The sequence below is a fragment of the Macaca nemestrina genome, chromosome 7 (assembly GCF_043159975.1).
Source record: "Macaca nemestrina isolate mMacNem1 chromosome 7, mMacNem.hap1, whole genome shotgun sequence".
In the NCBI taxonomy this organism is placed as follows: Eukaryota; Metazoa; Chordata; class Mammalia; order Primates; family Cercopithecidae; genus Macaca; species Macaca nemestrina.
This window is the reverse complement of record NC_092131.1, coordinates 11,230,065-11,257,206: the sequence shown is the minus strand read 5'-3', so window position 1 is coordinate 11,257,206 and position 27,142 is coordinate 11,230,065. Positions and strand designations below refer to the sequence as shown.

General features: G+C 33.7%; 1 protein-coding gene across 6 annotated transcripts in view; it reads left to right on the top strand.

Annotated features, from left to right (window-relative positions):
* The window catches only part of LOC105467449 (poly(A) polymerase alpha), a 65,116-nt gene extending 38,259 nt beyond the window's left edge, over positions 1 to 26,857 (top strand). The window contains exons 13-22 of one of the 6 annotated variants that reach the window (XM_011717054.3): positions 1,928 to 1,981; positions 2,461 to 2,580; positions 3,856 to 3,965; positions 7,511 to 7,632; positions 11,912 to 12,054; positions 15,661 to 15,758; positions 15,982 to 16,220; positions 20,427 to 20,489; positions 22,601 to 22,675; positions 24,703 to 26,857. In XM_011717054.3, coding sequence (XP_011715356.1) covers positions 1,928 to 1,981; positions 2,461 to 2,580; positions 3,856 to 3,965; positions 7,511 to 7,632; positions 11,912 to 12,054; positions 15,661 to 15,758; positions 15,982 to 16,220; positions 20,427 to 20,489; positions 22,601 to 22,675; positions 24,703 to 24,798 — 1,120 coding nt within the window. In that variant the 3' untranslated portion in view covers positions 24,799 to 26,857. Of the gene's footprint in view, positions 1 to 1,927; positions 1,982 to 2,460; positions 2,581 to 3,855; positions 3,966 to 7,510; positions 7,633 to 11,911; positions 12,055 to 15,657; positions 15,759 to 15,981; positions 16,221 to 20,426; positions 20,490 to 22,600; positions 22,676 to 24,702 lie in introns of all 6 variants that reach the window. The other 5 variants (XM_011717053.3, XM_071099634.1, XM_011717055.3 and 2 more) reach the window with 5 other exon arrangements.
* Positions 26,858 to 27,142: the final 285 nt, after the last annotated feature.

Below are 27,142 nucleotides of genomic sequence, written 5' to 3'. Positions count from 1 at the left end.
TTTTGTCCCTGCCCTTAGATGGACCCAGACAGCTTTGTGTTTTTGTGTACGTGCCTGATTTCTGTACTTCATTGTCTCCTGTTATAAGTTGCTGTACTTTTGTGAGAGAGCTCTTTCTGCATGTTCTTTACCTTTTTTTTTTTTTAAACCAGTTAGCCATTTTTAATATTTTAGGGACCTAGAAATCAGGTTACTGAGCTTGTTAGGATTTTGATTTAAGAGCATTTGGAACTCTGAGTATGGATTTTTCTATACATAAAATACATGAATTTTTAATGCTTTTATATGACTTTTGTTGACTTATTTGGGCCATCTGTGCTTGCTCATGTATTTGACATTTTCCAAATAATGCTGAGCAAATTAAACTGGTAAAGGAAGTATTGGTTTGTAGGGGTTTGGACTGCATATTCACATGGCTCTATATTCCTTGTTTTTTATATATCTATCTCTGTTACCTTAAGTTTATAGACTTCAAGTTAACTCCATTGAACTTTACATACCTCTGCCAGTAGAATGTGTACTATTATCCCATTTTACAGACGATGTACACAAGACTTAGAATTGCCTAGGATTACATAGCTGTGAAGAATTGAAACCATTTTTCAAATACATTTTTTTAAATAGGTTTGGTAGTTTTTTCTCTGGGTCTAGGTCAGATTTTTGCTCTTGGTTAGAAACTACACTTATAAAATGTGTTAGAAAGTATTAGGTAGACTTTTCAAAGAGTAAAATAATTTTAAAATTTTGGTGATACTGCTACTTTTGAAACTAGTATCAATACTTATCAATACTAGATGATGTCAGTTTGCTTTTTGCTGTAGAGATTCTGGTGTGAAATTTGGCTCCCAGCACTGGGTACTATAGAAGAGTATATTGGATTGAACTTTTTTAGTCTTAGAAAACTGAATCATAGTAGTTACATTTGAGTTGTAAATAGTTTTAAAAAGACTTCAATATTTATTTGATCATGATGCTATTTTCTGAAGTGAAAACTTGGCTTTTGTCTAATATGAATGGGATTGAGTTTTGGATAAAAATTGGATTTCTTTGTTGCTGTCATATTAGTGATTTTTTTTTTTTTTTTTTTTTTTTTGAGACGGAGTCTCACGCTGTTACCCAGGCTGGAGTGCAGTGGCGCGATCTCGGCTCACTGCAAGCTCCGCCTCCCGGGTTCCCGCCATTCTCCTGCCTCAGCCTCCTGAGTAGCTGGGACTACAGGCGCCCGCCACTGCGCCCGGCTAATTTTTTTTTTTTTTGTATTTTTAGTAGAGACGGGGTTTCACTGTGGTCTCGATCTCCTGACCTTGTGATCCGCCCGCCTCGGCCTCCCAAAGTGCTGGGATTACAGGCTTGAGCCACCGCGCCCGGCCTAGTGATTTTTTTTTCTTTTTTGATTATAGAAACGTATACTCTTAATTGGGAAAAAAATCACAGGGCCTAACTGTAGTATTTAGTTTAATTTTCACTACTGTTTAATTTGAATTTAGAAGCATGATGTGTTCGATACTGTTTTTGAAGTTACTGTTGTAGTGTGTGTATTTAGTGATAAATTGTGTCTAAAGCCATGGTGTTTTGATTCCATTGAAACATTTTTAAGTAGATTATATTTTAGTGAGCAACTCTTTAAGGCAGAGCACTCAATCGGTGTCATTGAGCAAAACTATTAATGCTTATTTATACTTCTTCAATTAAGCTGCTTTTCGGTAATTATTCATAAAGTCACTGCTTTTTTCAGAAGAATTAAACTCACTAGTAGTTAGAAACGTGGAATTTAGCATATATGATTTTATGTGCATATTGAGATTGTAGTGCCCCTTGCTAAATTGATGTGGATCTATAATTGTAAGGAAGCTTATTACTTTATGGTCTAATATCCAGCACAAAACATGTAAATAAAATAAATAGCATGTTGTCTTTATCTTCAAAGGCATTATATTGTACTTCTAGCAAGTGCACCAACAGAAAAACAACGCCTAGAATGGTGAGTATAAGAATAGACTTTACAGAAAAAGCAAACTTCAGAATGAATCACATAGCCACTGAACACAGTAGGAGATGGGAGGAAGTCCTTAAAACTTCTAGTTTGGTTTGATTTGTTCACAAATGGAGCTGCTTTACTGTGTGTAGTGAAAACATAGAAATCAGGGGATCCATATGCAACTTATTTTTTTGTTTGCTTTTTAGAGATCCATGCATCATTTCTTAATTGTATATTTAAATTGCACTTATAGCTTGTTTTTCTTAAAATTTCTGTGGGGAGAACTTTTGCAGCCTTGCTGGTGTGAATGGAGTGTTTCTTGGCTCTTTTTTCCCTGTTGTTTGGCAATTTGGGGTAGAACATAAGGCTTCTGGTTTTATTTGTGGGAGTTCAGCCAGTTGAAATGCCCTGGTATGTGCATTTTTTTATTTATTTTTAAGTTAACCAAAACTCTTTGTTAATACTAAGTGACATTTGTTCAGGGTGGGCTTGGTGGAATCAAAAATCCGAATCCTGGTTGGAAGCTTGGAGAAGAATGAATTTATTACACTGGCTCATGTGAATCCCCAGTCATTTCCAGCACCCAAAGAAAATCCCGACAAGTAAGCCCTTTTCTAATTTAATTTCTTCTTCCCATTTCCAATTTTTATTCATAGAAGCTTTTACAGGCAATTTTTATAACCAGTATCACTATTCTGTTGACTACATATGGCTAATAGACAATTTAGAACTTGTAACTTAGTTTTTCTGATCAGAAACATTGAAAAGAAAGACTGTTTTATGAGAAAAATCAGCACACATTTTTTTTCCTGATATTCTTCCAGTGATGAGGTGCCTATTAGCTAGAGTTCACATTCTACAGTTTTCCGTTAATACTGTCTTTACCATTCCTTCTTAATATTTTCTTCTCCTGTTTTGTGCAGTAGTTGTCAGAACAGCTGGTATACCATACATCAGTCTTTGCTTTTTATCTTAATTTTTTGTTAAAAGGGAACAAACATTTTGATATGAACTTATAAAAATCTGATTTATGCTTGATTCTGAACTGTTGAGAAGCTAACGTACGTAATAGCAGAGTCAGTTTGCCTTTTTAGAGGTCTTTTATTTATATAGGTTAGTTGCTGATTTGATTGTTTGCTGTTAATATGAGACTAGACTATACTTTGTTGCATTGGAGAGTTGGAGAGTACTAGTAATAAGCTTATTTTAAAAAATAAAGCAGCATTAAAAAAAGATAAGTGGAAGGATCATTAAATTTGTGTTACACAGTATTCTTAATGATTATATAGATGTTTTTAATTTTGTAATTATATGATAAGAGTTTTTTTACATTTTGTGGTAATTCTGATCTTAATTATTACAAGACTGTTTGATGTTCCATTCAGTAGATACACTGTTAAATGTTCAAAAGTAGCTAAATCACAAATTACTCCTGGTATTATGCTTCTGTTCATGTGGCCTTTTAAAGTGAATTTTTGAAGTTTAAGAAATAGCTGTTAAGTTCTAGTTAAATTTCTGTATTTAGAAAATCCTTTTTTTCCCAGACTTTCTAAAAAGTCTTTTTCCTTCATTAGTTTAAAGATAATTTTTCTTTGATTTCAGTGGATTTGGTTCTTTAGAATCATCATTAAGGACATTGACTATCAATGTACAGTTAATAAGACTGTATTTCTCCTGGATCTCTGTTTATGTTGTAGTAGGAATATAGAGGACAGGTGTCGGTGAGAACTTTGCATTTTGATGGAGCTTGGGCTTAGAACTTTTAGTTTGCTCATACATTTGTATTACAAGTTTTTCCATGTCTCAGATTGTCAGCCACATTGATAGCTACGTTTTCATGAAATCCAGATAAACTATGGTAATGCTTTTCTTTGCAGGGAAGAATTTCGCACGATGTGGGTGATTGGGTTAGTGTTTAAAAAAACAGAAAACTCTGAAAACCTCAGTGTTGATCTCACCTATGATATTCAGTCTTTCACAGATACAGGTATGTCTTTACTTGGATAATCAAAACACTTCAGTTCTTGCATATTTGAAATTGTCTTGATGCACACCATAGTGATATTTACAATAATTATTGAAATTACTTGCGAATATTGAACTGTCATCAGAATAATGGTTTTGTATTAGTCTAATACAGATTGAGTATTCCTTATCCGCAATGCTTGGGACCAGAAGTGTTTAGGATTTTTTTCAGATTTTGGAATATTTACATTACACTTACCAGTTGAGCATCCCTAGTCTGAAAATAGGAAATTTGAATACTTCAATGAGCATTTCCTTTAAGTGGCATGTTGGCACTCACAAATTTTTGCATTTTGTAGAAGTTTCAGTTTCAGATTTTTGGATTAGTGATACTCAACCTGTATATACATGATTTTTCGCTTTTGTGGCAACCTTAAAGTTAAGTAGAACCATTCCAAACTTGACTTCTCCATAATTTCCTAAAAAATGGGAAACAACTTGAATATATGGTTGTCTAGACTGAATCTGTGTCTGATTGCCTTCATCATCTTGAACCTGAGAAATCAATGAAGTGTAACTTGTGATGACCTGGAGAAATTTTCCTACTATGTCTCAAATACAGATTCAAATGTTAATGCATAGGTGGGAAATAGGCTGATTAAGTGTAGATTTCAGATTGACCTGTACTCTAAGATGAAAGGTAGTTCATTTTAACTAAAGACCAAATGGTGGATGTAGTTGAGAGAATGAGTCTATATGTAGGTGCACAACTTTTCATGGGAATGGCGAATACTACACATAGGGACAACTGCACATCTACTTTAAGGACTAATCCTTTTCTCTCTCAGACACTGTCCTTCTCTCTCCCATTAAAAAAAATCTAAATGGCATTTTTATTCACGATGAGGAGTTTTCCCTGGAGAACATATAGACTTAAAATTAAGAATTTTTTTACCTAGTTACAGGAGAGAAAAAAATTAGTGCCAGTTTGTTAAAAAGTCAGTATCATGCACTAACTGTGATACAAAGGAGAAAATAAAAGGAAAAGAATATGTATTTCAATATGTCACTGCTCAGATACAATGACGCTAGAAGATAACTTAAGTGTCAAGTGATTACACTTTATGTGGATTCGCTAGCAGTGTGACATCTATAAATTCTGATCAATACCGGTGTTGTCTGTGGTGATTCAGGTATCACCAGCAGCGTTAGCATTGGTGACCTTGTAAGAGTGAAAGTTGCAAATAAAAAGAGATCTAATTTTGATATGCTTGGTGGTAGTTGTATTCCTGGAAATTGCAAATTAAAATACTCTGTTTTTTGTTTGTTTTTTTTCTTGTTTTTTATTTTAAATACTCCATTTTTAAAATGTAGAATTGAAGTGATTTCTTGTTTAAATAATTGCTAAGTAGGTTTTTTGTCTTAGGAATGTAGGAAGGACATGGTATAATTCTGTGTTGGGTAGAACTGTCCATGTTGAAGGATATATATATATATATATATATATGTTTCTAGCCATAGTACCTTTTAATCAATACAACAACAAAAAGACCTCTACAGATTTTTAGAATGTCGTATGTAGGGTGATACTCCACCTGCTGAACACCACAGAAGTATTTTTTCCTGAAGTAAAAATTCTGATGTTAACTTACTTATGAACTAGTAAGTCACGGATACCTACCTGGATTAGAAATTTGTTCTGTATGTTGCGTTCAAATTAAGATGTTTATCAAAGATTACACTAATGAACCATCAAGATTTTCAAGGATGTTTGAGATATTTTGGGAAGGAAAATTTAGTTGTCCTGTATATTGAAACACTTTAATCCAATACTTTATGGGATTTTAAAAGAAAATAGATTTCACATATTCAGCACACAAATGTTCACTCCCAACCCCTACCAGTTTCTTTTCAAGTAATTTTGGTTGTTCATCCTAGACACCTTGGAATCAGTCTTTGACCCTACTCCATGTTAATCCATTATAAAATCTTTTTGCTTCCTCTTTCAGAATATATTGAAGTTTCTGCTACTTAGTACTAATCCCACTGTTTTCACCCTAAGTCCTAGCCACTATAGTGCTGTTGGATCACTGTCATTGCCAAAACTTTCTCTTTTGCCCTCGCGCCTTCAGCTGTTCTTACCTAGAGTCCAAATGATATTTTTAAGCCAGATCATGTCTTGCCTGCTTAAAAGCTTTGAGTATCTGAGTATCTACTCAGAATAAAAGTCCAAGTCCTTACTGTGGTTTGTAAACTTCTGCCTGATCTGCCCTTTTCATTATGTCTGTGACCTTACCTCCTATTATAAGTTCACAATCCTTTATTTGTAAGTTTTGGAGCCAGAAAGGTAATACAGTTAGTAATATACCCATTGAGGCCTGGAGCGGTATTTGGTACTGAAAGACAGTATCATTTCTGCAGGGAACCATTGATACTCACATGGAGCAAAAGATAAAGACCAAATAGCCACAGCCACAAGTAGTTCAGAACAGGGTTTGTTACTAGATGAATTTTGTTTCCTATCTTAGAAAAACTTGTGTGTTGGGAGTTTTTAGGATTTTAGAGTTGCACATAAGGGATTATGGATTTCTACTTGTCATCTTCTCCATTGGCATTTTTGTTGTTTCTCAAATGTTCCAGGCATTTTCTCCTGCTTAGGGCATTTTGTTCTTGATGTTTGCTCTCTCTGGAATGCTATTTCACCAGGTACTCTCAGCTTACATCCTCATGTTCATTTAAATCTTCAGTCAGATGTCAACTCAGTTTCCAGGCTGAGCTTCCTATCCTACTCCTTGTGTGGTTTTTCTCAGTAATACTTATCATCATCTGACATGGACTGTGGTTTAGGTTTTATTTTTTTCTTGTTTATTCTATTCTCCCTACTGTAATGTAGACCCTTTGAGGCTACATTGGTCTTTGTTCACTGCTTATCTCCAGTGTCTAGAACAGTACGAATCAAGTATAGATGTTTCATAAATATGTTTTGTATGACCGACTTTTACCTTTTGGGGCCCTCTGGATCTAAATAATTTGAATTTATTTAATTGTAGCATTTTCTTTTTGTACCTGTGACCTCTATTATTTAAGTTATTACTATATATAGAAAGTATGTCATTACTTAGTTTTATCTTGCAGATTCTTGTAAAGGTACCTATAGGTATAGTTTAATAAGTTTGACTTATTTTACAGCATGTGTTACATACTTGGGTAAAGTTTTAAACAATAGTACTGGTAGCATAAAAGGATATGAGTTTAAGAAACCCTTTTCCCCTCATTTCTGCCATTTCTTAAAGAGTTACTCTTTAGAGTTACTACTTTAAGAGCTATTTAAAGAGTTACTACACTGGAAGAATTAATACATTTTGTGCTTTTATTCAGCGCATCTTGTGGTAAAAGGAGTTTACTCAGGCAATGAATTATGTCAGATTAGGAATAGGTCTTAACTGATTTACAGGTATGCAGTATTGATGGAAAAAGGATCCCTACTTAGAATAGTTTCTCTGGAGTGAGTTTAACTGCCTTTATTAAAATGTTTCTATTTCTTGTAACAATTTCCTAATTGTATAGTTTATAGGCAAGCAATAAACAGCAAGATGTTTGAGGTGGATATGAAAATTGCTGCAATGCATGTAAAAAGAAAGCAACTCCATCAACTACTACCTAATCATGTGCTTCAGAAAAAGAAAAAGGTAAATTTAGAAAGTACTTACAAAAGCATTACTAACATAATGTTTTATGCATCTGGACTATCATTATTTCAGAATTTAGGCTCAGTTAATAAGTCATATTTGAAATAGATGACAGCTTTTTAAGAATCTGTTTCATGGGTTTCATGGAGCAGTTTCATTATGTGAAATCTGACTCTAATCAGTTTTCTTGCACACAGTTGCTTTAGATTTTAGAAGGATTAGTAGTGATGCTTCATATCCTTACTTTGTATATACCCATATTCTCTTTAAGTACTTTTTATTCTTATTCATTAAAAAATCCCACATCAGTATTTAATTTTCTTTCCTTTAAAAAGTAAACTCAATTAAATTAGTAAGGAAATATGTGGGTCAAGTAAATTATGTGAGACTTTTAAAAAATGAAAATCGCTTTTTTGGATGAATGTGAGAAATATAACATGTATATTATTTAAAAACCAAAAGTTGCTGAGTATAAAGGAGGTCATGAACAGAGGTCACTGAGTTAATATTTTGCATTACATTTTTCTAGTGTTAGTGCTTCTTTTGAATAACTTAGAGCTATTTTTTCCTTATTTGAACTTTAGTGAGCATATTGGAATTTTAGTGCACAGATACAAATTACATTTTTCTTTAGGTGATTTCAAAAATAGATGGTTTATTCTTATAATGGAATATTTCACAGTATGTAGCAGTGAAAATAAATGAACTACAACTGCGTATACTAATATGTTGAATAAAAAAGCACACGTATGTGTGTCTCACTTGATACTTCCATATAAAGATTACAAGTTTAAAAACTTAAAAAACAATGTATTTAGGAGAGAATATGAAATAAAAGTATATATTACAGAATGATAACCACTGCATTCAGGAAGATGGCTGGTTGTCTGGGATTGGGGTTGGGAGGAAAGGAATGAAATTAATACACAGAAGACTTTAATCTTATAATGTTTTGTTTCTTAAAACAGAATATATTGTAATACAAAAGCATTGAAGTTAATTAAAGGCAAGGACTCTGGAGTGGACTGCCTTGTTCAAATTCAGGCTCTACTGTTTCCTGCCTGTGAAATTTGAGCAAGTTACATGGCAAACATCTTGTTCTTGATTTGTCTCATCTCTAAAATTGTGGCAGTATTTTTACCTATTTTATTAGGTATTTCATGAGGATTAAATGAGCCAATACATGTAAAGGGTGGTTTAGACTAGCTCCTGGCATATAATAAATGCTCATATTGGCTTTTGTTATCACATAACATCATTATTATTCACAACTTGGGGATAGGTAGATAAATGAGGAGGGGTGTAAAATCAGTTTTTAAGGCTTAAACGTGATGTTATTTTAAAATGTTTTATTCTTAAACTAATGGTTTACTAAAAATTTAGTTAACTAGATAAAAATTGACAAACATGTACTATTCTCAGTGTACTATTTATACACAGACTGTTCAGTGCATGTTAACATATTTATTGTAAAATTTTCCATCAAACAGTTTTATTTTAAAACTAAAGTATCTCAGCTAGAGATTAGCCTCAGGAAAACAAACCTAAAATATCAAGTTAAACATTTGCTTTCTAATTGTCCTTTAGCGTTGTATTATTAAGGGGTTAAATCAATTGTACTTAAATGTAAATTTATCACATACAAAAAATATAAACACTTTGGACTCAGGAATGGTGGCTCAAGCTTGTAATCCCAGTGACTTGTGAGGCTGAGGTAGGAGGATCCTTTGAGGCTGGGAGTTCAAGACCATCCTGGGCAACACAGCAAGACTCCGTCTCTAAAAAAAAATTTTAATTAGCCGGGTATGGTGGCATGCGTCTTACAATCCTAGCTACTCGAGAGGCTGAGGTGGGAAGATCACGTGTGCCCAGTAGTTCAAGGCTGCAGTGAACTTATGATTGTGTCATTGCACTTCAGTCTGAGTGACAGAACGAGACTCTGTCTCTTACAAAATAATAATTTTTTTAAAAAAGTATATAAAGATTTTATGTTTTCAGAAGTGAAAGTAGATTATGTTCTTTAGAACTTTGCTATTTCTTATTAATATTTAATTCATAATCAAATAGCTATTAACAGCTATTTATAAACAGATAATTAGATTTCTCAGAATCCTATATTCAGATTTCCTTTTTAAGTTCTATTTCCATGACAGTACTGATAGTTGGAACCATCCTATGTAAATTTTAAGTAAATTTGAATATAAGATGTTTTATTATTTCTTAAGGTATTATTTCTTTAAATATAGTCATCTAGAATATAAAGAGAATCATTAATGATTGGAAATTTGTTTTTTAGTCCAAAAATTCTATCAGATGAAGTAACTATAATTTCACAGCAAACCTACTTTTAACATTTTATTTATACACAGACTGTTCAGTGCATGTTACCACATACAGATTTTTAAAAGGTTTTTGATGAAACTTGCTATTTTGTGACCTGCCTTTTTTTGTGTTAACATATCGTGACCATCTATCCAAATTATATTTTTAGTGGCTGTTTAATATCTCTTTATCTAGCTACAGTATGATTACATCTACCCTGTATTTGAGATCATTTAGAGTATTTCTAAGTTTGCATTAGTAAAATAGCACTTTCTTGCCTAGTAAGTAACAAGTGTCTAGGAGTCAAGATCTATGAATGTTTTGTTTGGACTCTTATAAATAGCTTCCTTTTATTAACTGCTATTTGCATAACACTGTACCAGTCCTTTTTATATTTAATGTTCCAGCAACCCATGGGTATTGTCTTTTAATAGCAGAAACTGAGGAGTTAAGAACCTTGCCCTGGGTCATGTAGTATGAACTGTGAATTGGACCTAAGTCTGACTGCAAAGTATGTGTGTATGTTTCTTTCTGTAGTATGTTCTTTGTTTTATTTTTTTTATTAAAAATTATGATAGAATATTTATGACTCTTTGGCTTTGAGGTCTCTTGCTACCAAACTTGATCTGGATATAGAAGCAAACAAAGCAAAGTAGCTTAATGCTGTTTTGTGTTTAGACTAACCAGTTAAACTTTCACAATTTATCCCCAACGGTGGCCTGTTAACTCACAGCTGTTTGGTCACTTAGGGAGGCAGGTAACTGTAGAACTCAATATAATTTACTTAGTGAATAAATCCTCATATCTAGGGGAGAGTAAGATTGGTAGCATTGTTGAATAGTAAGAGATGCTCATTTATAATATTAGGTACTTTTATTTCACAACTGACTTCATAAGCAAATGGCGTTACTCTCTCTTCCTCTCCTTTCCACCATATCTCACCTTCCCCATTTGATCAATTTTCATTCATGTACATAAGTGATATGTCTAGTGCTAAATCAAAGATAAGAATATTTTGTTATTTGGGGAACTAGAAAGCACAGAATGCAGGCACATATATAAGAAATGTGTTTTTGTCAACAGTATAAATTATTGTCATTAAAATGTTTGTGTAGGTAAGTGAACCCAGGCTAAACATTCTGGAAAAAAAAAATGAACCTGAATGTAATGTTACAGTAGCACCAAATAGCAAAAATTTAAACGTTGTTACTAGAAAGCAACTTTAATTCCATGAAACCATCCATAGTTTTTGGTTTTTCTGCTTTATTTGTTTTGGAGTGCTTTGATTTTTAAGGAGGACCAACATTAGGATTTGTATATTATGTTTAGTTTTCAGAAAATTATTTCTGTTTTTCTTTTCACAGGATAATTTACAGTATTAAGCGTGCCATTTAAAAAATTATAAATTGCAATTAGAGCACTAAAGTCTCTCGCTTTTGAGAGAGGCTCTTTTTATTGACAAATAGTAAGGAGTGGCAATAAGTTTGAAGTTTAAAAAATTTTATGTTTATTGTAGGATAATTAGAGATCTATATGTAAACAGAATCACTTCTAGACCCACTTTACAGAGAGTCATTGTAGTACCATGTTTATTGTTGAGACATTTTTTTCTTGTATGTGTATATATTTAGAGTTCTCTGATTGGAGATTCTTTTGTTTTATATTATAGTGTTTTTAATTTGTGTTGTATCTTATGGTCAGTAGATACATTTAATACAGCATTTCTTTCTCCTTTTTTCTCCCACATAAGAACTATATTTAATTTGAGGCCTTCTTAGAAGAAAGTACTTGACTCCCAAATTGTTGCCTTTTAGAATCAGCATGGCACATCTAACTTTCGTAGATTTAGTGATTTGTGCTTTTCAGTAAAAACCATATATGTTAAGTAAAAGGTTTCCATGTTTCAGCATCTGGATGAAGTAAAGATATATTCAGTAAAATGTTTCATTGTTTGCAGCATTCAACAGAAGGTGTCAAATTGACAGCTCTCAATGACAGCAGCCTTGACTTGTCTATGGACAGTGATAACAGCATGTCTGTGCCTTCACCTACTAGTGCTACGAAGACCAGTCCATTGAACAGTTCTGGCAGCTCTCAGGGGTAAGGAAAAAGAGGAAAACAGAAATGGAGTGGCTGTTTGCTGAATCAATCAGATACATTCTTATTTTGCTATTAAAGTCATCTATTTAGAATGTTATTTTCATTCCATCTACTAATTTTTTCTAATAGCAATTTAATTCCTAGTTTTGGGGATAGTACTTTTTGGTTTTGTCTTGTCATACTTAACATTTTATTTTTGACACTGATAATGTCTTCAGTCAGATGTGAATGAATGTTAGCGCATAACCCCTCCAAGTTCATGTGTTTAGATGGCTACTGCTACAGTGCACTGTATGGTGTGCTAATGAGAACAGACAAAAGGAACAAAACCACCTTTCTGTCCTAGAGCTGCTTATAGCTTTGTAACAAGGGAATGTATCTACGATAGTTAGGGAAACCTGTTCTAGAGCTAGGTATCTCTCTTAACATTCACAGCAGGTAAAAATTTAAAAATTTATTATTATTTTAAGAGATGGGGCCTGGCTGTTTTGTTTAGGCTGGCCTTGAGCTCCTGGATTCAAGCGATTCTCCTACTTCAACCTCCTGAGTAGTTGAGACTAGAGGCGCATGCCACTGCCTTGGGTATGAAGCAGTGAAAAATTTTCAGCCAGGTGCAGTGACTCACACCTGTAATCCCAACACTTTGGGAGGTTGAGGTGGTAGGATCACTTGAGGCCAGGAGTTCAACACCAGCCTGGGCAACATAGTGAGACTCCCATCTCTAGAAAAAAGTAAAAAAATTAGCCAGGTTTGGTGGTGTGCACCTGTAGTCCTGGCCACTAAAGAGGCTGAGGTCGGAGGATTGCTTGAACCTGCAAGGTTGAGACTACAGTGACCTGTGGTCCCACCACTGCACCCCAGCCTGGGCAACCAGAGTGAGACCCTGTCTTTAAAACAAATAAAAATAAAATAAAATAAAAGTAATAAATATATATATATATTTATGTGTGTATATTTATATATGTGTGTAATATATATATAAATATACACATATAAAAATATACATATATAATATATAAATATATATAAAATATACACACATATATAAATATATAAAATATATACAAATATATATTATATATAAATATACACATATAAAATATATATATATAAAATATATATACACACACACACATATATACACACACACATGCACACATTTTGTTTGTTTTTGTTTTGTTTTGTTTTTTGTTTTGAGATGGAGTCTCACTCTGTCACCCAGGCTGGAGTGCAATGGTACGATCTCGGCTCACTGCAACCTTCGCCTCCCAGGTTCGAGCGATTCTCCTGCCTTAGACTCCCGAGTAGCTGGGATTACCATCACCTGCCATCATGCCCGGCTAATTGTATTTTTGTGGAGATGGGGTTTCACCGTGTTGGCCAGGCTGGTCTTGAATTCCTGACCTCAGGTGATCTACCCACCCTGGCCTCCCAAAGTGCTGGGATTACAGGCGTGAGCCACCACGACTGGCCTATATTAAAATTTTTAAAAGGCAGTTTTAGAAGTCTGTTTGTCAGTTAACGTATAACCGATGGCAGAAGTGCAAGCTGGGGAGGATTCCCTGGATGAGTGTGAAATAGAAAATGCTGAAGTCTCGTGGATGTCTTTTCTTTCTTTTGGACTTGGTGTGTGTGATATGTTTTTAGGCAAATCATGCATAGTTCAAAGACTTTAGGCCTGAATATGTCCTGTAAGTGTTAATCATTTTAAAAGTTTTTTTTTTTGTTTTTTTTAAGTGAAGAAGCTGACTAATAAGAATTTTGGGATGTGTAAAAGCCTTTGTGTCCTTTTGAGTTTGTGCACGAATATAAAACGTGTACAACTGTACTAAATTTCACAAATTTAGTTTTGAAATTTAGTTTCTTGAAGTAATACTAACTTCTGTAAATAAAACTTCTGGGTTTTTAGAATACAGTTGTATATTTGTTCAACAAGCATTGAGTGTTTATTATATACTAGGCACCTTGCTAGCCATTTCAGGCTTTCCTCCTGCATGTGTGGTTGTTCTCTGGCCAACTGTCCTTTTCTTTTTATTCATTTAATATTTGTGCCCTTGAGGGCTCTCTCATTATTCTTTTGTCTGTTTATCCCATCTTGATATTGTCCCTGAGTGGTAACACCTTCTCTGTTGACTACATTTACATTCATGTACCAGTGATATCCGTAGCTTTAGTAAGCTGACTGCTCTGTGGTTCCACGTGGATGTCATGTAGGTACCAAAAATAACAAGTCTTCCAAGTGTTGCCTACCTCCTTATGGCGTCATCATTCACCAGTTTCAGAGTGTGGGTGGTAGCTCTGAGAGAGAGAGAGAGAGAGAGAGAGAGAGAGAGAGAGAGAGAGAGAGAGAGAGAGGGAGAGAGAGGGAGGAACCAGAGGACTTTTCTGCTTTTGTTTTTCTTTTAGGAGATAATAAAAACTTGAGTTTATTTAAATGCTAATGTGTAGAATTTACTTGAGACAGGAAAGTTGGTTGGGAGAGTAAAGGAGTGATGATTTGAGTTTCTTGAGATGACAGGAGATCTTATTAAAATAATTAAAAACCAAAAAAAAAAAAAAAAGAGAGATGACAGGAGTTAGTGAGATTTAGAACATAGATTGGGCTTTTTTATATAATAAGGAATAATAAGGAAAGAATAGGGGTTAATTATAGAAATAGGTGTGTCTCTTTAATATTTATACTTAGAATTTGGGGTAATATTTGGCTAGTGGCTTTTGGTTGTTAAGTAGGAAGGTCATTTGAGATTGACATGAGAAGGAGAAAATGGGAGAGAAACTTCAGGGGAGTAAAGAGGGTTTAAAATAAGTTATTTTTAAAGTTAAATATTGAAATATTTCCTTGTCACTTAAAAGTCTTTGTTTAACTGAGCCACTGGATGGGCTTTTAGGGTTTTACAAAACCCTTATACTTTGTGTACAGAAGTTTATTTCTGTTTTCTGTTTCTCAGAACATTTTCTCATTCATAAGTTTTTTTTTTTTTTTTAATAATATAGGTTTTTTTTTTCTTGTAGAGACGAGGGCTCACTGTGTTGCCCGGGCTAGTTTCAAACTTGAACTCAAGCAATCCTCCCGCCTCGTTTCCCAGAGTGCTAGGATTACAGGCATGAGCCACCATGCCTGGCCTCTTATTAATAAATAATTTTTGTTCGAAAAAATCCTTCAGTTAAGTCTCTTAGCCAAAATCAGTTAAGAATAGATCTTTTAGAACCACTCTGGCGATATAGTAGCCAGCCGCCATATGTGACAATTTAAATTTAATTAAAATTAAATAGTCTCTCACTGGTCATATTTTAAGTGCAGAGTAGCTATGTTTTAATAGTGGCTACCATATCCAGTAGCACAGATACAGAACATTCTGTCATCTCAGGAAGTAACATTAGACAGTGCTGCTTTGGAAGGTTTGTGTACTTTTTATTGTTGTTATACTTTATCCAATAAAGTCAGTTGCTAAAGTGTATGTATAGGAAGTAAAATCAGAGAATCATTTACTTTACAAAATAACTTCTGTGCATGTTATAGATCATTGTATTTTATTTTTATTTATTTTTCTACTTTTAAATTTTGAGACAATTTTTAATTTTTTTTTTTTTTTTTTTTTTTAGCAGAAACAGTCCTGCTCCAGCTGTAACAGCAGCATCTGTGACCAACATACAGGCTACTGAAGTTTCTGTGCCACAAGTAAATTCCAGTGAAAGCTCAGGGGGTAAGGAGATTGGGTTTGTCAGGTTTGAGAATTCTTACATTATATTTGGTTTAACCTTCATTTTGAAAAGCGGGTTTGTTAAGTAGTTGAAATTCAATTTTTTAAATGCCAGTTTATTTTTTGCATGTAAAGTTATTCATGAAATCAAATTCAGAGAAACAAAAACTTAACAACTTGATACTGATGTGGTTAATTTGTATATGCTCATATATTTACTCCTTAGGTACATCGAGTGAAAGCATTCCTCAAACTGCCACACAACCAGCCATTTCTCCACCACCAAAGCCTACGGTCTCCAGAGTTGTTTCTTCAACACGTCTGGTAAACCCACCACCTAGATCTTCAGGAAATGCAGCAACTTCAGGAAATGCAGCAACAAAAATACCTACTCCTATAGTAGGAGTCAAGAGGACATCCTCACCTCATAAAGAAGAGAGTCCCAAGAAAACCAAAACAGAAGAGGTATATATATAAAAAACATATTAGTTAGCCATGGCAACACCAGCTGCCTATTTTTAAATCCATTGGAAGAAAACTTTATGAACCAAAATAGAGAAGGATCAAGGAACAAAGCTTTTAGAAAATCATAGGTGTGTCTGTAGTGTTTTAGTGCCATAGTTTCTCTTCACCTTTCCCATTCTTCTCAGTAACTACCTCTGCCATAAAGCTATGCCCTCTCATTTAAACTTCTTTAGTGCGTGTAGTTAGCAGGTATTGTCTACAACAGAATTTAACATGGAATTATATGTATTCTTAACTTATTATTCTCTAATGACTGTCTTTTTTTGCACTGATTTTTTGATGGTCCTTTGGACAGTTTTTTGTTTCTATGATCCAAATGGAGTTTTGAAGTTTCTCTCCTGTACTTGGTATTATAGGACCATCGAATACTAGAGGTTCTCAGGGAATTCTTATTGAATGATAAACAAGTACACACAGCCACATTAGTTTTTGAACCCTAAATGGTTAGTTCCCTAACCCTTAAAGAAACTTTCTAGCATCATTTGCTTTTTTTTTTTTTTTAAACTCCTGGGCACAGACTCCTGCCTCCCAGGTAGCTAGACCCACAGGTGCATGTCACCATGCCCAGCTTAGTTTTTTGTTTTTTATTTTGAGACAAACGAAAAAGAGCCCAACCTGGGCTCTTTTGCCCAGGTTGGAGTGCAGCAGAGCAATCTCAGCTCACTGCAACCTCTGCCTCCCAGACTCAAGCAATCCTCCCACCTCAGCCTCCCCAGTAGCTGGGACTACAGGTGCGCACCACCATGCGTGCCTAATTTAAAAAAAGACTTTTTTTTTTTTGTCAAGACAGAGTCTTGCTATGTTATCCAGGCTTATCTCCAGCTCCTGGGCTCAAGCAGTCCTCTTGTCTTGATCTCCCAAAGTGTTGAGGTCACAGGAACCACTATGTTTTGTGAGCTTGTATTAACTTTTTATACTAGCTGGTTTACAATTGTTACAGTCTTAGTTTTGGGAAAACCATTAAAAGTGTACATTGATTTGGTATGAGTCTTAAAATAGAGGTAGTCTTGTTACACAATTTTATTTCTCCCTCGAGTCACTTTCATGTTGTTTTCCAATCAATGAGGCATTCGCTATTTCCCCAGAGGTGACAGTCTAAAAGCACCAATTTCATTGTGATTTTTTTTTTAAGCTCAGAATGTATTTAGTAATTTACTTATTACAACAAAATTTCTTTAGAGTGGGAAAAAACCCTCTAGATTGCTCATGGATTCTATTATGTTTTGATTAAGAATGGTGAAAATTATTTTATTATTTAGCTTATTCTCTGAAGACTTCAGTTTTTTTTTTTTTGAAATAGCTGCTATTAACTAAAAGTAATCTGATGAATTTTGTCACTCTTAAGATGGTAAATGAGAATGAAAAATGAGTATTGTGTAGTACTTTAAATCCCCCCAGATTACTTATGATGCCTAATACAATGTAAATGCCGTTTAAGTTATTGTTATGATGTATTTTTTAATTTGTGTCATTTTTATTGTTGTATTATTTTTTATTTTTCCAAGTATTTTTGATCCATGGTTGGTTGAATTCGCAGATGCAGAATCCACAGATATGAAGGGCCCACTGTAAATCATCGTAACTTAGAAGATGTGTTCTGAAAACTCATCTGTGTCTGTGTAATTATCTCTTAAGGCAGTGATTTTCATTGTTGGTTTTGCAACAGAATTAGTTTTTGGGTTTTCTTTGGTTATTGTTTTTCAATAAAGATTTTAGGGCTTTCTCCAGACGAACTGAATCAGAGATCTTCTAGAAGTTAGGCCTGGAGATCTTATTAAGAGCCCCACTGCCACATGATTGTGTTGTGCAGCAGCTTAAGAATATGCTAAATTTTTGTGTCAGTTACAAACCGGTTTGAAGTTGTCAGGGCATTTCAGAATTCAGATTTCTTTTGACATTAGTAAAGTGTATTTAAGTATAATTCTATGCATTTAACATTGGGTTTTTTTTTTTTTAATGTTAAAAATGGCACCCTAAGAGTTCTAAATAAGTTTGTACCAGTGCGGTATTTTGCAATTTTATTTGCACTTACCTTGGTAGAATAACACTTGTGTTTCTTGTCTGGTTTAGAAAAGCAATAAGAATATAGAATTTTTAAACTTAAGTATGGAAAATTAAAAATACATATAGAAGAATCATTTTATGTACCTGTGTACCCATCACACAGCTTCTGTTATAATTAACTCTCAGCCAATCTTTGTATTCTTAATTCTTTCAGCCTTTTTCGTTTTCTCTTGCGATTGAATTACTTAACAGCAAAATCTAGACATGTTTAATTAGAATCTTAAAAATCATATCTAAGAATGAAAGCATTAAGAGTAAAATTAGCCTACTCACAAAAATTAACAATTTATTAATATCATCAAACATCTAGTCAGTGCTCAAATGTCCCGATTGTTTCATTGATTGTTTTAAAAATAGGCTATTTGTTCAAATCCGGAAATCGAAAAAGATCCCTGTGTTGCAATTGTTTGATATCTGTAAGTGTCCTTTAAAATACAGATTCCCTCCTCCATCCCTCCCCACTTTTTCCTGTAATTTTTTTTTTTTTGGTATATATTTTCTCAGTCTGAATTTTGCTTATGGCATTTCTATGGAGTTGATTAATAGAAACATAGCATTTTAAGAAGATAAGGGATATTAGGTTATTCCATGGGCTAATCTCATTTCCTACCAGAAGAACTTGCTGTTCAGTGGCTTTTCCAGTTACAGATCTAGTTACAGTTAGAGGCAGGATTAGAACCCAGGCCTAAATCTCATAGTGCTTTAGTCAAAGAAATTTGCTGTAGTAGAAATAATCCTCATTTTGAAGCCCTTCTAAATTGGGTCTTTTATTATCTGCTAATGAGTACTCGGTATTAGAAATTTTAGCAAACCAGAAATAAATACTGGCCTCACTCAGTAATGCACTAAATGTATATAGATAGGAGAGTTTTAGATACTCTGAGGTAGTTTAGTTCTGCTTAATGGTCATCATATCCTAAGGTTTTTCAAATAAATATAAATGGTAATGTGAAATAAAAATGGAAAATGTTTACTCTGTTTCCTGGATTATATAGCTAAATTAACCTCTCTCTCTCTCTCTCTCTCTCTCTATATATATATATATATATATATACACACACATATATATATATATAAAAAACTTTTTGTATGGAAAATTTCAAACATGTCATAAGTATAACGAACTGTCATGTTTGCATCACCTAGCTTCAACAGTTAACAACTCACAGCCAGCCTTGTTTTATCTACGTACCCACATCACTTCCTTCCCCATTGTTTTGAAGCAAACCCCAGGCATAACCAAAAATATTTCTTTGTATATCTAAAAATAAGGACTTCTATAAAATATAAGTACAGTATATTTATCACACAAATATTGATAATCCATAGTTTTACATATCAGTCAGTATTCAGATTTGGCCAATTGTGACACATTACTATTTTTAAAGTTTGCATATTTGCAGGGTACAAATAAAGTCCTTATTGGAATTGACTGGTACTGTATTAAATCTCTTCTAAGCTGTAAGTTAGCCTGTGGTTTTTCTATGCCTGTTTTAAGAGTCACATTTAAAATTAAATTTTAATTCTGCTGAGAAAATAGTGTCAAAATAGTTCTTAAGACCCAAGCAAGGCGTTTCTCGAGTCTTGTGTTCTGTAGGATGTTAGTAGGTTGTACCAGGAACAAGGATTCTCCGGTTAACTAGGCTTGGGAAGATTAAAGTGGTGTTCTTTCTTGGTAGAATTGATTAGAACCTTCTGTGTGCCACTCTATGTGAGGCTTCCAGAATGGGGGTGATAACTATGCCAAATTCCTAAAGTTGTTTGATCAGGATCTCTTTTTTTTTTCTTTTCCTTACAAAATATATTTCTATGAACTCTTAGTGGTTTTGGAAACGTTCTTTAGGTGGTAATCTGCAGTAACAGTTTTCCTGATGCTTTTTAAAATTTTATTAGCTTCTGAAGCCAAATTTAATTTGATAAAAACATTTTAAAAGAAGAACCAGTTATCTATTTTAAGGCTATAGTTGATCTTACAGGTTTAATTATTTTGTAGTTTTAAAAAAGTTTATAAAGTAAAGCATTGATTGGCAAATAATCTAAATTTTTCATTTTAGAGAATAAAGCTTTTTTTTTTAAAAACAGGATGAAACAAGTGAAGATGCTAACTGTCTTGCTTTGAGTGGACATGATAAAACAGAAGCAAAGGTATACTAATTTAGCCTTTAGAATACATACACAATTGAGAGTTCAGAAGATGTAATAGAAATGTCTCTAAAATATTGTATTTTGTGCTATAGGTTTTAGATTTTTTTAGTGTTGTTTGTGGAGAAGTATTTGTTCATTTTTACTGTTAATTATGTAATGCTGAACACTGAAGGGAATATAGTGATGAGTGTAACACATTCTGTGCCTTTAAAGGAGCTTATAATTAAGTAGAGAAGATAAGTCATGAATGTAATTAATTACATTATCAAAGAAAATCAAAGTAATTGAGGGCTGGGGGCCAAGGGGCGAGAGAAGTAAGATGTTATTTCTGACTGCAGAAATAGCAGTAAATGTCTTCACTGAAGAAAGAAGTAGCATTTGAAGTGGCCTCGAAGGATACATAGGATTTTTGACAGTCCAGGCTGAGATCATGATCTCTCTCTGTTGGGTTGAGAATATGGTATGATTACAGAAGCAGTTTTTGGCATAAGGTTTTGGCTAGAACCTGGGGTGCATGGGGCTTGAACGAGTTGTAGGGTTGGAAGAAATTTTTTTTCCCCAAAATGTAAAAGACTCATTTTTTCCCCTAGAATTTGAAATATATTGAAGGCTTTTAACTTTCTTTTGTTGTGGAAAAATTAGAAATTCTCCCCCTTCTCCCAAATTCTCCAGATTTCTCTGATGGATATTTTAACAAATACTCTCTTAGGTTTTGTGCATAATGCCCTTGTTTTATAATTTCAATGTACTTTGTAAACCAAGAAAAAAATGTTTGTGTCATTACGTAATCTACAAAATTATTAATGGCTTCACAGAATGCCGTCTTAAGGCTGTGATTATTTTTATCCAGCCAATTTCCTATCCATAGCAATTATTTCCATTTAAAAAAGCAAGCTGTGCTTTCCTACTGTAATACTGGTTACAGCTAAATATCATATCTGCCATTCATTCATGTTTATTTACTTATCATAAATCAATGGAAGAAGAATTATTGAGGAAAATAGTATGCTTAAAGTTTGGTATACATCACCAAGTTGTCCTCTAGGAAGCCTGCATGTCTTCCATTCCTACTTCTTACATCTTATTTACGTTTTTTAATTTCATAGGAGAAAGCAGTGTTTCATTTTTTTGGTATAGTTTCATTCAAATTGAAGTTTTCATATTTTTATTTTCTTTTTTAAATTGTTTTTTTTTTTGAGATGGAGTCTTGCTCTGTTGCCCAGGCTGGAATGCAGTGGCATGTTCTTGGCTCACTGCAACCTCTGCCTCCCGGGTTCAAGCGATTCTCCTGCCTCAGCCTCCCAAGTAGCTGGGATTACTGGCATGCACCACCACGCCTGGCTGATTTTGTATTTTTAGTAGAGACGGGGTTTTACCATGTTGGCCAGTCTGCTCTTGAACTCCTGACCTTCTCATCTGCCCACCTCGGCCTCCCAAAGTGCTGGGATTACAGGTGTGAGTCACCAGGTCTGACCTATATTTTTATTTTTATATGTATGTGTATATATTATTTTCTTTTGTGTACTGCTTTTAAAAAGTTTAGAGTAATGGTATGACATACTTTACCCTGTGTTTTCTGATGAGTAGAACCAGTGCACTGATTACTGAGGAGGGGTGAAGAGACCATAAGGAGGGAGAAATCTTTTTAAGACATATTTTCTACTTTTAATTAAAGGTGTGGGGTTGTTTTATTTAGTAGTATTGAATAAGTTTTTTGTTTTTTTGTTTTTTTGTTTTCTCCCTCAAAGCTAAGAATTTTCCTTGGGTTTATGCTCTGTTATTGTCTGGGCAACATTTCATGATGTGCCTATGTGTGTTTTTAATTATCATTTGCTTAAAATGTCCCAAGTTGGAGCTGGTTGGAAAGTCATGAGCTATTTTGACCCATGCCTTATAAGATTTAAGTAGGCAAATAGAAATTTATTAATATCTGAAATGGTGAAATAACCTACAGCATCTACACACTAGGTGTTTTTGTAATGTAGTCACATCTTTCTCTTGATCCCTCCTGTCTTCCAGTTTGTCTTCTTTATTAGCCACCAAACCCAGTTATGTTCTTTTATTCTTTTTTAAGTCTCTTTTCCCCCTTCCCCATCCTCTTTGTCTCACAGGAACAACTTGATACAGAGACAAGTACAACTCAATCAGAAACTATTCAGACAGCGGCTTCTCTGTTGGCCTCTCAGGTACTAAGTGCAAAAAGCAAGGAGAATTTTGTAAATGTCCTGAAGATTAGTGTGGTATATTGAATTAAAGTGAGAGTTCATAGAAGACTATTAAAATTAATCTTTGTGAAAGTAATTACTTGCTAGCCTATAAACGTATTTATTGTAGTTTTAAGGCAGGGCCCTGGATTTGACGGAACCGTTCTCTGGGACTGTTTCAATGTTAACTCATCCCCTTATATTAATATATTATTTGATACTGCAAATCATTTAAATTTTCACTAGTCACTTATACAGGTTTCATATGTAAGTTTTATTTGTAGGTCAAAGAGTGAAATTCAAACTAGGAATGAACTAAAAAACATTCTTCATGTATTTCTTTTGTAAAGGCTAATTTATTTTTATTTTAAAAATGTATTTCTGCCTTATTTTTCCACTACTGATTTCAGTTAGTTATTAATATAGCCCATAGCTCTTCAGAATTACTTTTTCATTTGTCCTAGCAATTCTACTTGTGACAGACCCTCACATACGGAATCTCACAGTAGGCATCTGGAATCTTTTTTCATTGATTTGTTTGTGAACCTTCATTTTGTTAAATAATTTTCTTAGTGAATCCTTTCACATGAATGAACCCTAACGTCTAGCTCAAACTCTGACACAAAGTAGATATATTCTTTAATAGATGATAAAACTGGTTAATCTCTACAAAGTAACTGAGATAACAACTGCTGCTGTACTGATACTATGATGATATTTTGCTGCTTTGCAGCTCAGAGTTATTTTAACGTGATCATTTAAAAATGTGCTTTTGCTAGATGTTAACTTTTATAGTCTCTAAAGATATATAAATATTATGTTTAGTTTCCAGAATACCTTTTCCATAATCTAATAAAACTTTAGGGGGAGTAACTAACATCAGGAAGCATGTTTAATATTGATACGTGGACAAACTTGTTTATCATTCGTAAACTGTCCTGTGATTGCATGTGTTTGGTTTGCCACATACTCTCTAGGGACTTATTTTCATAGTTTTGTCTTACTGAATTTATCCCTGTAGTAATTAGTACCCATGGGCATTTACCTTTCAGATATTTTTATGAGTGAGTAGAATTTTCTTTCTAATGAAAGGATTCATAGAGCCATAGAGAGAAAAATCACCCAGTTATGTAAGAAGAATGATTATGTTGATTTAAAAAAAAATACATTCCTATGTTTGGTAATGTTAGGTATGTACTTATTTCTGGGGAGGTGATAATATTGTGGCTATACCTAATAAAGAATTCTTACTGTTTTGAGATAAATCTGGAAATATTTATAAATGAAATGATAGGATCGCTAGGATTTGCTTCAGAATAACACAAGGTGAATTGAAAGTGGGAGGACGGTGGCTTAGATTTGACAATTGATGAAGCTGGGTAATGAATACATGGGGATCCATTATACAGTGCTCTCTACTTTTGTGTATGTTTGGAATTTTCCATAATAAAACTTTAAAAGATCCATCTCTGTATTTTTTTTAGTGTTAAAGAAAGCTTGTGAATTTAATCTAATTAATATGAAAATAATCTATCTAAAATGTAGGATGATTAAATTATTGCTCAGCTGTATAGATTTAATTGTATAATTTACAGTGTCAGAAAATAAATTTACTGCTGCTGCTTTGTATAAAATGAACTTTAAGTATTCTCCCACTTGGGGGTGCTCCAATACTAGTTAATATTACCGCTATTAGTGTGGTAATAAGTGAATACGGTTTAGCAGTAACTTAAGCATTATGTGATAGGTGATTCTTAGAGGAACAATTTAAAAAACTATTTGAAATTACTTAGGAGTTTTTAAAATATTGTTAAAATATACCTATTTGAAAATTCCTTTGTTGAACACATTATTTGTTAAATAATGTGATAGTCATATTTACATTCCATTTTGACAACATTATAGAGTTTTTAAATTTGTAATGCTTTTCTCATAAGGTTTCTTAAATACATCTCATTGTTAAATTATGGTGCTTTGAACAATGTTGTGTTCTTTGCTTTCATTCTCAGAAAACATCCAGTACAGACCTTTCTGATATCCCTGCTCTCCCTGCAAATCCTATTCCTGTTATCAAGAATTCAATAAAACTGAGATTGAATCGGTAAAAACAACCTCAGGGGTCCATAAACAATATCTGCCAACTCAACCTGTTGTCTTCAAATGCTAAAAAAGGAGAATGGAGGGTACAAGACTAGACATGACTGAAATGGATTTGGGTTTTTTGGTGACCTCCCTTACTGGGCTAATCAGCACTTGATCGGAAGTCCAGGTTAGTATGTGAAGCCAGGAGTACTATTATTATTGTGTTAGCAACAGTTGCATTAACTATTTCAAAAATTACTGCCTTTAAAAAAACAACCTCAAGCTATATTTGTATTCATAATTGACATCTGGATTGGATTTATGTTTGATGCATTGTTTGGAAAATTTGCAATACAAACTGGCATAAGAATTACTTATTCTGATGATGCACTTTTATGTATTTTTCATTAGAAAGTAGAACTAATTTTAGAGTTTCAGCTTGATGGATTTTCAGTTTTTCCTGAAGAATTTTCTTTACCTTTAGTCTTCAAATTGGATACCGTTGTGCAGTGGTGTACTGTTATACTTCAGAGAAAGGGTAAGAGTACATCTAGTTCAGTTCCTGTGAGGTAGCTGTAACCCTTAAAAATGAAACGTCAACTCTAGGGTACATTTGACATTGAAAGAATAGTTAGGAAATAACTTGGTTTTGATAGGGTCATGATTAAGAAATGATATATTGGTTTTATTTATGGAATTGTTTTACAGTGCATACAAATCAGCGATCAGCCAGCAAATATTTTTCTTTGAGCTTATGAAAGCTCTGTATTCTTTTGCCTTCAATCTGTTGTCTTCAAAACAAACAAACTAAACAAAAAGCTTCTTGCACCTTCCCCTTCCTTTTTCTTTTTGCTTGTATGCACAAGGTAGGACTTATTTTGTAAGAAACAAAATGCCAGTATTTTCTTAAGCCATGATGTGAAACCAATGACCCTGTGACCACATGGCACAGAACACTAAATTTTGGTCCCATGGCTGAAACTTGAGGGTGACTAAAAGTAATGCCTGTGAAACATGGTATCTGTCTGGGATGGCCATTTGATCTCTAAGAGGAATTTTGTACACTCCACAGAACTCCTATCTATAGTAAAATTGATTTTCAGTTTTAAATGTGGGCAAAAAGTCATTTTCTCCAAGATTTTAAAACTAATTCTTATTTTTAAATGGTTTACCAAAATTTGTCAGTACATTTTACATGTAGAAGCATTTTAAAAATCATTTCTAGCAAGCACTTGACATCTAGTCAGCTCTCTACTCCTTCTTTATTTTGTTTTTTTCAAAAGATTAAGAGCTCTTTTCTTTGAATAAAATAATTTCTCATAATTAAGCAGTAGAAGATCAATCTTTACAAAGTATGAGGGATGCCAGATGTTGATAAACTTACTCTTTCTTAATCTGGACAAAGTAAACTTAACAGATTTTTCTGATGAGCATGTTTTATGAATCCTCCATTGTGCTCCATTCTATCACATGTGCATTTTTCATGTTAAACTGCAATTACTTAATCTCTTCCCCTATCCTTCTAAATTAATTTTCTGAAGTTGGAGTGTAGTCTTTTCCCCCTTAGGCTATGCATTAATCGAAGCTTTCTTTTCACCATGACTTTATAATGTCTAGTAAACAATATTTCTACTTCCCACATCTTTGCTTTACACAGTCACCTTGCCCTTCCTTCCACCACCGAAGAAAAAAGCTGGTCATACTAACAGGTGAAGTGTACAAGGTGTCTGTGTGTTTTGTGTAGCTTCAGAGTTAGATTGAAATTACCAGGCACAGATTTAGTCTTGTCATTTTGTTTACACATTGGGGAAAACAATTCAGTTTATTAAACGTTTCATGTAACTGCACCCAAGTTTTGCCAAGCTGGAAACTTGGACCTTTTCTGTGTAGTGACTTTTTAATTATAGTTTTCATAACCTGGAGATCAGACTGTTGCTTTCGCATGATGTATGTAGTGTCTCATGACTGGAGTTTGCTTTGTTTTATAGTATCTGTACTCCTTGTATTTTTCAAGAGCTATTTTGTAAACAGATGATGTATTTCTCCATTGAAAACACAATAAAAAAAAACAGCACAATCTCACAGTTGCCTGATTTATTTTGACTACTCCTTTTTTTCAGTAATTTAATTGGTTCTGTCATAAGTTTATAGTGTGATTCTAAGTGAAGATTTGCAAAAGAATTTGGTTACATTAGAAAAGATTTGTTTCTGGTTAACTTAAGCCATTGGCAGCAGCCTTGTATTTATAGCTCAGATAATAATTAGGTGTTTGTTTTTCATATAATTGATCTTTAGGGAAGAAAACATTAATATAGTTACTATTAATTCAATTTTAGCTGTTCTGTCCTCTAAAGTATTCTGTGTCTG